The following is a 13541-nucleotide window of genomic DNA, read 5'->3' as shown; positions in this document are numbered from 1 at the left end:
TTAAACTGTGAGCCAGCCCTCCAGGCCCTAGATCGAGCATTTTAAGGGTTTGTAACGGGGTGAAAGCCGCAGTGACTACATCACCCAAGCTGCACCATTTCCTGCCAGCTCGCCCCGCCTCCCGCACCCTCCCCCTCCACAGGCCACGCCCTTTGCTCCACGTGTATTTTTGACCCATCCACTAGCCCCTTTACCGGCGTCCTTCAGCACATGGGACTTCCGGTCCTCCTCTCGCGATATCTTCCCAGTGGCGTGGCAAGCTGAGGTAACTGAAGGGGATCCCGGGGCGGGCGGAGTGACGGCTGAGCTTGTGCCTCCGCTTGTCAGGCAGGAGCCGGTACGTTCTGGGGTCGCGGTGTGGCTCCTGGCGCCGCGGCGGCGTGGGCAGAGGAGGGAGCGGGCCGGGCGGTGCAGGCCGCCGCGAGCGGACCGCGTGGGTGCTGGAGCGCGGGGCGGGGCGGGGAGGGGCGGCGGCCGGACCCACGCGGGGCCGCGGCGGGCGGCCTGGGGTCGTGGGTGCCGGGCGCCTTGGGGTCCCCGGAGCTGCCCCGCCCGGGAGACGCCCCGGGGCGCAAAGCTCACCGGTCTTACCCTTCCTTTGTAGATCCGGAGCGATGGAGTATATGACAGAACCGGCTGACCGCAGTCCGGGACACATGTGAGTTGCGAGCTCCGGAAAACTTCCTGGGGAAACTTTCAGTGACAGGAGCCCTTTTCTCAATTTGAAAAAAAAAAAAAAATTAAGTTTTAATCCCTTAAGAAATCTAATTAAGTTATTCAGTTCATTGTAAGTTCTATCTAGAGAATGCATGCTTCGGGAAGGGTTTTTACTAGACGTCTGCTGGAGAGACAGTGCACTGCGTAGTCATTCTTTCCATGTGGATATTTTCATTTATAACTCGGATCCTCCGACATATGAGCCACACGCTAAGTGCTCACATATGGAAGTTTATTATATTTTTTAAAATATATTTTACAGCTGGAAGTTAATTATATTTTTCTTCTGGGCAACAATGTCAGTGGTTAACAACCTTTATTTATTTTTTTTAATTTTTAATTGCTTCAGATAGAGCCCTACTGTGTAGCCCCAGTTGGCAGGAAATTTCGCGCTGTAGCCAGGACTGACTTTGAGACCTGTCCCTCCCGCCTTAGCCTCCCAAGTGCTGAAATTACATCGAGCCCAGTTCACAAAATTTTTCTGCGTCAGTCCACTAGAGTTTTACTCCTGTCTAGAGCTTCAGTAGACGTAGGTGCTCTTCCTGGCCTGTAGTTTAGTGTACTTGTCTTTTTAAATTAATCTTTAACATAAAAAGTAATGGTTTCATTATGACATTTTGATGTATAGTATGTGTATATGAGTACACATATATTTAACCTTGTTCAGAGCTCATATTTCCCTTACCACTGTGCTTCACCGCCCCCACCCCCCTCCTTTCTTGTAATAATCTCCTTTCTGTTTTCATGTTATATGTACATTTTCCTTTACTGTCCCAGCAACTGAACTGTTCCTAATGTGGAGATCGTGCTCAGAATAAAAACATTTGTGTAGTCAGTGTTTACAAGATTAAAGAAAAACTGCTCTTCCGTGCTCTGTTTGTCTTGTTTCTTTGTTTGCTGTTGAGACTGTTACCATGTTAAGTCCTGGCTGTCCTGGAACTCAGAGATCTGCCTGTTTCTGCCTCCTAGGTGCTGTGACTAAGGTGCGCACCACCACACTGGGCTGTCTTATATTATTCACATGGAATGTGCTTCAGTGTTTGCCACCGATGTTATGCTATTTGCATTGTTAATCTTCTTTATTCTTTTCCGGTTTTAAAGAAGGGATGATGAAGGGCAGAATTTCTATCACTGCATGAAGTTCTATCGCACAGTTCCATGCCTTCAGCATTCCCAGAATTGTAGCTCTCCTTGGTCCAGGGCTCTTCTTCACTCTGTCTTTAAGGTCGCTTTATTTCTGCCTTAGAGTGCCAGTCCTCCATGCCCCACCCCCACGTGAAACAGCGCCTCTTTATAGAGTTCTGACTGGCCTGGGACTCACAGATCAGTGTTCCTTGCTTCTTGATTGTTAAGATTAAAGGGGGTTCCCACCATGCTCAGCTTGTCTTTTTTGTTTGTTTGTTTATATGTTTGTTTTTTAAGTTGCATTAATGTGTGTGTGCATGAGTGTGTGTATGTGTGTGTACCACGTGCATGCAGGAGCCCACAGAGATCAGAAGAGAGGTTGAATCTCCTGGAGCTGGAGTTACAGATGGTTGTGAACTACCACTTGGGTGCTAGAAATCGATCTTGGGTCTCTGGCTTGGTAGGGTTTTATACATACATACATACACATATATATGTGTATATATATATATATATATATATAATTTTATTTAACTGGTGAATTTATAAGATCTAATTGGAAATTTTTTTGCTTTATTTTCTCAAGCTTGTGCTGTGAGTGTGGCATTCCAATTAGTCCAAATCCTGCCAATGTTTGTGTGGCCTGTTTACGAAGTAAAGTTGACATCAGCCAAGGTGTTCCAAAGCAGGTCTCCATTTCTTTCTGCAAACAGTGCCAAAGGTACAGTACAGTGCATTAGTTGTTTAGCTTTCTTAAGTTGGTATCCATGCAGAGAGAGAGCCCTATGGTGCGCTGAGAATACACCCAAAGTACGCAGAAGGAAGCATGTGCAATTGGGATTTTACTCTTACTTAGGTTGATGGTACTAAGGATTTAATAATTTGCAATTTTATAGTGTGCCTTCTACAGTCCTACTCATCTGGTAAAGATGATAAGAGTATTTGCATAAATAGTATTTTGAATTTGACAGTAGAAGATGACTTCTGAGAGTTGATATTTCATTCGTCTTTAGTTTCATTCTCTTAGTTGTTGGCATAAGCTATTTACATCTGGTGGTCCATTGAGAGACACAAAACTTGCTGGTGAATATGAAAATTATATGCCTGTATTTTCCCAGATAGCAGTTGGCTTTGTTTATATGGAGATTGTCTGGATCTTCCCAAAAATTCAAAATGTGTCTCCCCAGAATAATATCTCTGTGCACATATATAAGTCCATGTACTTAGTGTATTATTTCAGGCAGTTTACAGTGTTTAAGCCTGATAGGAGACTTTTGATCTGTTATAAATGTTTAGTATTAGACAAAGAATTGGGACACTTGGATTTCTTTCTTTTTTTTTTTTTTTTTGGTTTTTCGAGACAGGGTTTCTCTGTGGTTTTGGAGCCTGTCCTGGAACTAGCTCTTGTAGATCAGGCTGGTCTCGAACTCACAGAGATCCGCCTGCCTCTGCCTCCCGAGTACTGGGATTAAAGGCACCACCGCCCGGCTATCTTGGATTTCTTACCAACTAGTTTTCTGTATGGCTTAGATATAGTCTCTCTGAGTCTGAACTTTCTCATGAGAATTGAAGGGATTTTAGTAGATGATAGGTAATATTTGAAAGTATTATAAACAAGGTTTTTATTAAACCTTGAAATGTGTGCCCCCAAACTTGGCTAACTAAGGCTTATTATGAAAATTTGTTTTTCAGCTTAAAAATTGAAATAGAATTTGGTGTTGAACTGTTGTTGATATACAGTGCTATGCTGTACTGTTTCCATTTTTTTGTCTGTGAGAAATTAACATTTCTTAAACATTTTAGAAGTAAAAAATAAACAATTTTAGTGTAGTTTTGTGTTGATTTTTATGTGTTTGTCAGTATAGCCTCTAGGAAATTTTGGGCATTTTGCCATCCTTATTGGAACTTGTAAAAATTTTATTTTTATTTTATTGGTGTATGTGTGGGCATGTGCATATGAGTGCAATGCCCTGAAGGCCAGGGACATTGAATCTCCTTAGAGCTAGACTTCTAGGCATTTGTGAGCTGCCAGTATTGAGTACTGGAAACCCAGCTTGAGTCTTCTTAACTACTGAGCCATCTCTCCAGCCCTCCTCACTGGAATTTTTTTTTAACATTTATGGATTTGTTTTGTATGTATGTGCACTTTGCCATGCTGTGCATGTGGAGGTCAGAGGACAACTTGAACTTGGTTCTCTTCTTCCACTGTGTGAACTCAGATTGTCAGACCTGGCAGCACACACTTTGATCTCTGAGCTATCTTCAGTGCCTCTTAACTGGGATTTTACTAATTGAGGTGATAAAACAGATGGTAGATATCTCATATTGGCTTTCTCAGAATTTCAGTTTGAGCTAAAGACAGTGGTCTCTCATGAGGTTTTTAATCTTTTGGATTAAGAGTAGCTTTGAGTATGCTTCTGGTTAATAATCAGTGTAAGTTATGCAGGGCCTATAGAAGTGAGTGGTAGACTTAATGTGTTATCTTCTTTCAGATACTTTCAGCCGCCAGCATCGTGGATACAGTGTGCTCTAGAATCCAGGGAGCTTCTTGCTTTGTGCTTGAAAAAAATTAAAGCACCTCTAAGTAAGGTAGGTGGATGGTTAAAACACTCAATTTCAGAAAATTCTTCCGTGTGGAATTTGCTTTGTTTTGGTGACTGTTGTTTGTTTTGCTCCTATTTTTCTTTTTCTTTCATCTACTTTTTGGTGCTGGATATTAAACCAAGGACTTTGCCCATATTTGCCAGGTACTCTACCACTGAGCCATTTTGCTAGTCCCATTACAAATGTTTTGATCACACACACTTAATTTTTATATTGCCCTTTATTCAGCAGTAATAGTTTTATTTATTAGAAAAATTTGGGGACTTATACTTGTTTTTATTTTATGTGTATGGGTGTTTTGCCCGCATGTATTTGTGTGTGCAGTGCTTTTGGAAGCCAGAAGATGTTGTTGTGATCCCCTGGAACTGGAGTTCCAGATGCATGTGAGCTGATTTGTGGGAGCTGGGAATTGAACTCGGGTTCTCTGGAAGAGCACTAAGTGCTCTTAACCACTGAGCCATTGCTCCAGCTCTAGCAGTAATACTTTTAAGGTCTGGAATCTTTCAAGCTCTTGATTTATTTGTCTGGGTTTTTTTAATTGTCTGGAGGGAAACAATGTAATTATGACAACTAGAAGGGAAAGGAAAGAGATGCTCCATTGAATTTTTTTTTTTTTTAGGTTTTGTTATGAATAAAGAGCATAGTAAAATGATTTTAGGGTTGGTTAGATGGGGGCAGAAGAGACTGAAGAACCCTGTGGAAATTAATTGAAGGAAATGGAAAGGTGACTGAGACAGTTAGGGTAAAGGACAAAGGACTCGATACCATTGGCAATTGCCTGTCTAAGGAGAAGTGTGTTGAGCCTTCTGAATGCTGAAGTGGGTATCAGAGTCTCCCCATTCCTGCAGATGGAGGTTAGAGCCTTTAGACAGAGCACAGACCTATTTAGGGCTGTGTACATTTCCTCCTCTTCCGCAGAGAGAAATGGGGAGGTGGCAGCGGTGGTGGGGAGGACTATAAGATTGGGGGGACGTTGGTTAGGAAGCTGCTCATCTTCTGTCTGACTTGGTTTCTTGACTACTGGGATTTGCTGTAGCCTCCTCAGTCATATTGGGTGGGTTTTCTGCTTTAGGACTGCATCTGCTGTGACTAGTCTTTTCTCACCAGGCAATATTTGATACAGTTTTAATCTGCTTGCTCACACTTTTCAGTCTGTTATTTAACAGATTTCTCCCTGCACCTCCAGACCAGTATCATACTGTCCACTTATGTGTGTCATAGATGCCGTGAAGCGATCTTTCTCGATTAAACCTGTTGCTTATTTGTGTCAAAAAAAATTGTATTATCTAGCTGCCTAAGCTGGATCCGTGGACTTTGTGCTGGTGTATGTTCTCTTCTTTCTAATCTATAGATATTAAATTTATAGAATTATCTTCTAAGTAGCTGCTCTTGCTTCTCTTATTTCTGGTTCCTCTTAGTTCAGATTTCTACTCAGATTATTACAAAGGCTCCATCTTGTTCTCTCAGTCTTTTTGTTCAAAGTTCTCATTCTAGCCTGTTTTATATTCAGTTCATCAAGATTAGCAAACTGTTTTTAGTTCCTTATCTGTCAGTGAGTGTTATAGTTACGTAGTCAGTACATGAATACATTTCAAATGAATGTCCATTCTTTCTTTCTGAACTTATTTTATGTACCTTGGTGTTTTGCCTACATGTATATCTGTGTGAATGTGTCACAAGCCCCAGAACTGGGGTTATAGACAAGCATGAGCTGCCGTATGGGTGCTGGGAATTGAACCTGGGTCTTCTGGAAGAGCAGCCAGTGCTCTCAACCACTATCTCTCCAGCAAATGTACATTCTTAAAAGGGGGAGGAGGGAAATCTATAGTCCAACATAGAAAGATATTAACTTGAATAGACGCTTTTATTTACGGAATAATTGTGTTTCTTTTGCATAATGAAGTCATCAGTTTGTTATTTAAAAATTTTATATTTGTATATTTTAAGAGCAGTAGCTTTTTTTTATAGTTCTTTCTTGGCTCACTGTGCAACCATTAGGTTGCCCTTTCACGTGCTGCTTTTGTTGCCATGGCTTTAGTGATAGACCTTTGATTTGTTTGTAGTCAGTGTTGTAATGATGTTCACCCCATGTTCCTTCAAAGATCTGAGTTGTTTATGAATGAGGTATTTATTCATCTTTCCGTCTCTCAGATGGGACTTAGGTTTCCTTTCTTTTCTTCAATATTTTATGAAGGTTCGCCTTGTCGATGCATGCTTTGTTTGGACTGAGCCCCATTCCAAGAGGCTTAAAGTTAAATTGACAATTCAGAAAGAGGTAAGCTATTCATTTTTCCTTTAATATGGTTAAAATAGAAGCCATGAGAATGAGGGACTAATGTTAAATTATTTTATGGACTAAATGCTTTAAAAGGAAGAGTATAATTTAAATCTTAGTCTTTTGTTATCTTTTAATCATCTGACTTATAATTGGGTCAATTAGTGGATTCAGTAGTCTCGTTAAAGATTTTGTTTTTGTTTTAAGATAGGCTCTCACTAGGTAGCCCTTGCTGGCCTAGCACTTACTAAGTAGAAATCCTCCTGCCTTTGCCCCTGAGTGCTGGCAATAAAGGCAGTGTGTACCACCATGCCCAACCCTCAGTCATTTTTAGCAGCCGTATGTTGTTGGTGCCTGTAATCCCAGGGTTGTGAGGACTAAAGTTCAGTTCCTAGCACCAACATTTCAACCACCTGTAATTCCAGTTCCAAGGGATCCAGCACTTATTTCTGGCCTCCATGGCTGCCTGCATTCATGTGCACATCTATACACAGTTAAAAGTTAAAACTTTTTAAAAAGCAAAAATAATTAATTTTAAAAAGATTGAAGTTAAAACATTAGGTAAGACTTATTCTCAAGTTTGACTTATTATCGTATATCACAGTAGCAGAATCAGAATCTCTGGATTTGTTTGTTTATTATTACTTTCCTGAAGTACTAAAGATCAAGCCTAAGGTCTCAAGTGTGCCAGGTGAACTCACTACCATCAAGCTTTGTATACTCCTAGACTGTATTTAGAAAGCTTCCCAGGCAACTTTTCATTGTTTGTGGAGAATTTCCTTCTTACTGTTCTTCTAAAAGTGAATTCTTTGTGTGTCACATACATAGGCACACATAATACACGCACACACACACACACACAGCATGTCCACATATATATATAACTTTTAAAAAAATTTTAGGTTGAGTTTGCAAACTCAGTATATAGCCACAAATCCTGCTTTTCTTCCCAAATGCTGAAATTTTAGGTGTGTGCCAGCATGCCTGGTTTATATGGCAGTGGGAATCAAACCCCAGGCTTCAAGTGTGACAGACAAGCACTCTCAATCAAGCCACATCCCTACCCCCAAGTTTTTTAAAAAATATGTTCACAACCACTTTTTCTAGAGGTAAACTTAAAATGGTAATCTAATACTTGGAATTCATGTGTACCTTTCTTAAAACAGTATAACTTACCACTGGGGTGAGTGTTGTAGGAAGGCTGTGTGTTTGTTCCTGGCTGCCCAGACCCGAAATAATCACACATTATATTTATTATTTATAAAATATTTATATTTTTAAAATTTCTATTTGTAAAATATTATTTACAACACTGCTTGGCCTATTAGCTTATGCATATTTCTGGCTAACTCATATCTTAAATTAATCCATCTTCATTAATTTGTATCCCCACAAGACTGTGGCTTATCAGTTCTGGCATCTGTCTCCAGTGGGGCTACACGGCTTTTCCCTGATTTCGTCTTCTTTCAGCATTCAGTTTAGTTTTCCCCACCTAGCTCTACTCTTTTGCCCTATCACAAGCCAAGACAGTTTCTTTATTAACCAATGGCATTCCCAGCATATGGAGGGGAATCCCACATGAGGGAAGTAGCTCAGTGGTAGAGTGCTTGGCCAGCGTGCATCAGGCCCCATGTTCAATCCTTGTATGTCCCTCTCTTCTCCCAAAATAGGTAGTATAGCTTAATTTTATAATTTTAACTTTAGCTTACTGGTGTCCTTAATGTATTCGGAGAAAAAGTTTCAAATTACTTATTTTTCTTTAATAAAGAAAGCGGTCCCTATTGGACAGAACTGTAAGAGTGAAGGAGTGCAATTGCTTTCTTTTTCAGGTGATGAATGGTGCTATCCTTCAGCAAGTGTTTGTGGTGGACTATGTTGTTCAGTCCCAAATGTGTGGAGACTGCCATAGAGTAGAAGCTAAGGATTTCTGGAAGGCCGTGATTCAAGTCAGGCAGAAGGTACTGAAAACAGATAACGAGTGAATTCTGCATCATGAACTTAGCATTGCCCATTATAAATAGCTGATAAAACCATCTCTGTTCCCTTGATGTATAACCAGAATCTGGGTTTCTGGAACATTCAACTTTGGAAATACATCACTATTTTATGTTTTAGTTAATTTTTTTAAAAAGATTTATTTATTATGTATACAACATGTGTGTCTGCAGGCCAGAAGAGGGCACCAAATCTCATTACAGATGGTTGTGAGCCACCATGTAGTTGCTGGGAATTGAACTCAGGACCTCTGGAAGAGCAGCCAGTGCTCTTAACCTCTGAGCCATCTCTCCAGCCCCATTTTAGTTAATTTTTAAAGGATGTTTTTGTTTGAAAAATCAATGTGCTATGCTGGGTGGTGGTGGCGCATGCCTTTAATCAAAGCACTCGGGAGGCAGAGGCAGGCGGATCTCTGTGAGTTCGAGACCAGCCTGGTCTACAAGAGCTAGTTCCAGGACAGGCTTCAAAACCACAGAGAAATCCTGTCTTGAAAAACCAAAAAAAAAAAAAAAAAGAAAAGAAAAATCAATGTGCTATATCTGCAAATGATATTGTATACTATACTTATTAATGTTTTTTGGCATATAATGTACTGATTGTCTAATGCATGGGTGTTTAGACTCTTCACAAGAAAACGTTCTACTATCTGGAGCAGTTGATTCTGAAATACGGAATGCATCAGAATACATTGCGTATCAAAGAGATTCATGGTAAGTTCAAATTGAAAAGAATTGGAAACTATCTAAATTTTCTTTCAGTTATCCCAAATAACGTTGTCTTTTTCAGCTTTTGAAGCAGTTGCAAATTCTTTTAAAAAAATCATGTGCGTATATGTACACGTGTAAAAAGAAATTCTTAATTTAATATCTACATTGTGCATGTTGCTTAATTTAGGAATTGAGTTTTGAGTTTTCTTCTGTTAGCTGATACTAAACACACGTTAGTGGCTATTGTGGATAACACGTATCTAGAACTGTTTTTTTCTGTGTGATGTCCCTCTGTCCCAGTTCATTTATTATAATAAGCATTTAGTTTATGATAGATGCCATTCTTTGTCCTTGGAATATAATGCTGTATTAATATTAGTTCTTGCCCTCTATGTGTTGTTTGTCTTGAAGAATAAGCCAGTGACTCCATTAATGCAGAGTAAAGAAATAAAAAACTCATTGAGAACATGTTTCATATGGGAAAGATTGCTCTGATTGGAAGATCTCTTAAGTTCTTTTCTACTTTTTCTCTGTATTTTATGTGCTGAGAGGTAATGTGTGATAGAATTCAGTATAAACTCAGAAAATAAAGAGGGATGAATACATAGTGAAAAATCTGAATGGAGTTCTGAAATATAAAATTTCATGGTAGTTTCTAAGTTCTGTCTCAGAATATGCTGGGTTTTGTTTGGCATGGTTTCTTTGATGGTGGCAGAGATTGCCATCTGGGTTTCATGTGACTGCCCCTGAGTGACACTGTAGGCTTATAGTGTTCACTGTAGATGCAGCACACTTTTATATATATATTTGATGGCGATGCCATAGTTCTGAAATTAATAATTTAAATATTTTGAAGCAAACGCAAGACTCCTACTACTAGTAGGTTTTGGTTGGTGTTATTGTTAGACAAGAGTTGTTTTTCTAAGTCACTTTTTAAAATACATGATTTCTGATGGTGACTGTTCTTGAAGAAATGACCAAAGTCCTTAAATGAGAAAGCAGTATCAGTTATGTGAAAACATAATCTGTGCCTCTATGTTGAGAGTATTACTGGTAGACATAGGGTTGTCTGCATCATGAAACAATTTAGTGATATCTTGTCTTAGTTAGGGGTTTCTGTTGCTATGAAGAGACTCTATGGCCACGGCAACTCTTGTAAAGCCTTTAATTGGGGCTAGTTTATAGTTCAGAGGTTGTTAATGGTGGGAAACTGGCTTGCAGGCAGACATGGTACTGAAGAGGTACCTGGAATTTCTATATCTGGATTGGCAGGCAGCAGGAGGAAGAGACATTTGGCCTGGCTTGGGCATCTGAAATCTCCCCCAGTAACATACTTCTTCCAGCAAGGGTACGCCTCCTAAAAGTGCCATTCCCTATGAGCCTGTGGGGCCATTTCCATCCAAACCACCACACTTGTGTACACGATTCCTTTATTGATTGGCTAATCCATAGGGAAAAGTGCTGAGTAATGTCTGATGAAGAAGCTCAAAGCTGGGTGTGGTGTTGCATTTCTGTCGTCTCGGTACTTGGGAGCTGGAGGCAGGAGGAGTGAGCGTTGGAAGGTTGTCCCCTGTATAAGCCTGCCTGGGCAACATGAGAGTCTGTTGGATTGCTTGTTTGCCTTCAGTTCATTCATATTCTAGCTAAGGACCGTAGTAGAAATTATTCTTACAGAATGTTTCATTGGCAAAAGGCTAAATTCATTTTTAAAATTACTGCCAAAGCCCCAGTGCTGCAGGTTTAACAACCCTTCTTCTAGCTAAAGTCTTTTTTTATTACTAATTTTTGACTTAAATGAGTGTTTTCCTTAACTTGTATATTAGTAACTTAAACAACATTGGAGTTGGAGAGATGACTCGTCAGGGAAGAGTGCTAGTTGTTTTTTTAGAGGACTGGAGTCTGGTCCAAGCACCCATTTTCATTGGCTCAAAATCCACCTTCAATTCTAACTCCAGGCAATCGAATGCCTTCTTCATTATGTAGGCACCTTGTACACGTGTGTACACAAACATACACATATTAATAGAAACAAAGTATGTATTTAAAAATAATTCTAAACATTCAAATCGTATAGAAATTAAGAACCCCTCTCTCACTTTACCTTTATTTGTCTCATCTCTAGAGATAGTGTACTTCCTTAAAACAGTCTACTCTAACTTTTCAGTAGTTGCTCTCATGAAGTGCTCTGTGACTCTGATGCTTTTAACTGTTTGGAAGACTTACAGGAGCAGTGCATTTACTTCCATTTAATTATTTTTAATTATTCTCTGATAGTCCTTAGTTAGTGGATATATAAATTGATTTATTAGTAGACTTATATTTTACTTTTTGCTGCTGAAAGTAGGACTGAATAACTATCCTTTTCTTCATCTTTGTGTATATGTAGTGGTTTTTCTTGGGAATTGATTTAAGAATTGGAATTGCTGGACAGGAGAATCCAAATATAAACTTTGATGTCCCATAACAGTGCTAGTATATTACTTTCCCAGCACCAGGGAGCTTTTCATTTTTCCCGACACTTACTGGTAATGGTTAGAACTGGGTTGGCCTTTCTAAATTTTGCGCATGTAATGGCATATTGTTTTAATCTGTACTTCTTCTTTTTTTTTTTTTTTTTTTTTTTTTTTGGTTTTTCGAGACAGGGTTTCCCTGTAGCTTTTGGTTCCTGTCCTGGAACTAGCTCTTGTAGACCAGGCTGGCCTCGAACTCATAGAGATCCGCTTGCCTCTGCCTCCCGAGTGCTGGGATTAAAGGTGTGCGCCACCACCGCCCGGCTAATCTGTACTTCTTGATTAGTAATAAGGGATAAAAGTTTTCTTATGCATTTAATCATTTTGTTTCTAGTGTGAGTTATCTGTTGTTAATTACCTTCACTCATGTATCTATTTTGTCTTGTTTTGTATGTGTTTTTACAGTGTTTGTTACCTTCTGGCACTAAGAATATTGAAGTCAATTTTCTTTTTTTCCTTTTCTCATATTTTTAAAATTTTAAAAACATTTTCATACATTTTACTTGTATTCTTCCCTCCCCCAACTCCTTTCAGATGCTGCCTTCCAGTTTCATCTTCTTTCTCTCTCACAAAACAAAACACTAGCTCCATCCCCCTCCAAACACATAAAAAATACGGAGAGCAGTTTGTGTTGAACAGCAGGGTCTCTGTAGCCCACACTGTCCTTGGACTCTCAGTGCCTCAGTCTCCTTAGTACCTTGTTTTGTGTGTAAGCAGTTGTTAAGGTTCCTAATGGATACATGTGCTGGGTGTGTATGAACATATATACATGAATGTGTGCAGCGCACAATGCCTGTCTGCGCTCTATATGCTACCATTCAGTTCCCGAGCTCCGGGCAAGGGGCTGGAGGTTGAAACACACAAACACACATAGACCTCTGTTCTGTGCCCCTTATTCAATAGCCATGGAGGCATATACCCAACAGTCAGGTGGGCCAACAGTTGAAAACTTTATCCTCTGATCCTCAAGGCCAAGGCAACACGTGCTCGCGAAGCAGAGCTGGTAAACAACTTTGACACAGCTTTTAGTAACTCAAATCAGAAGGAAAGTAAAGATCACTAGCAGGAAAGAGCAGCTGGAGGCCAGGACTCTAAATGGTCCCAACAAATGTGTTCTGTGCTTTATCCAATTTTGCTGTCAGTTTATATTAGCACTGGAGAAAGCTACAAAGTTTGCCCTCTGGGCTTTTGAAGAACTTGTCCATTAAGCCCTTTATTGAAGTACCTCCTGGCATAGCTAATGTCATTTCCCTTTGAGACATTGGTCTCCTCATGAACCATTTTCATTACATGATTTATGTATGTAATCTTCTTGGGGCATATGGTATGCCACATGTGGAAGTTAGGGAGCATCTATCTATCTATCTATCTATCTATCTATCTATCTATCTATCTATCTATCTATCTATCCATCCATCCATCCATCCATCCATCCATCCATCCATCCATCATCTTTAGCCATCTCTTGAGCTCTGTCTCCAAGTCTGTACTTAAATACAGAAGTGCCGAGTTTCATGGGGAATTTATGTTGGGTTTATGTTTGAGAAACATAAACAGGCTGTGGTCTTTACCTTTCTGACAGAAGTGTTAAAAGGTTCCGGATTCTCT

At 39.9% G+C, this 13541-nt stretch overlaps 1 protein-coding gene across 2 annotated transcripts in view; it reads left to right on the top strand.

Annotated features, from left to right (window-relative positions):
• Positions 1–211: 211 nt before the first annotated feature.
• Nmd3 (NMD3 ribosome export adaptor) overlaps positions 212–13541 on the top strand; it is a 30910-nt gene continuing 17580 nt past the window's right edge. Inside the window, exons 1-7 of one of the 2 annotated variants that reach the window (XM_057757289.1) lie at positions 212–265; positions 605–658; positions 2429–2563; positions 4335–4431; positions 6641–6721; positions 8551–8679; positions 9336–9426. In XM_057757289.1, coding sequence (XP_057613272.1) covers positions 615–658; positions 2429–2563; positions 4335–4431; positions 6641–6721; positions 8551–8679; positions 9336–9426 — 577 coding nt within the window. In that variant the 5' untranslated portion in view covers positions 212–265; positions 605–614. Of the gene's footprint in view, positions 338–604; positions 659–2428; positions 2564–4334; positions 4432–6640; positions 6722–8550; positions 8680–9335; positions 9427–13541 lie in introns of both variants that reach the window. The other variant, XM_057757288.1, reaches the window with a different exon arrangement.

Source organism: Chionomys nivalis, chromosome 24 (genome assembly GCF_950005125.1).
Source record: "Chionomys nivalis chromosome 24, mChiNiv1.1, whole genome shotgun sequence".
Taxonomy (NCBI): domain Eukaryota; kingdom Metazoa; phylum Chordata; class Mammalia; order Rodentia; family Cricetidae; genus Chionomys; species Chionomys nivalis.
The sequence above is the reverse complement of the archived record's forward strand: the minus strand, read 5'-3'. Positions and strand labels throughout refer to the sequence as shown.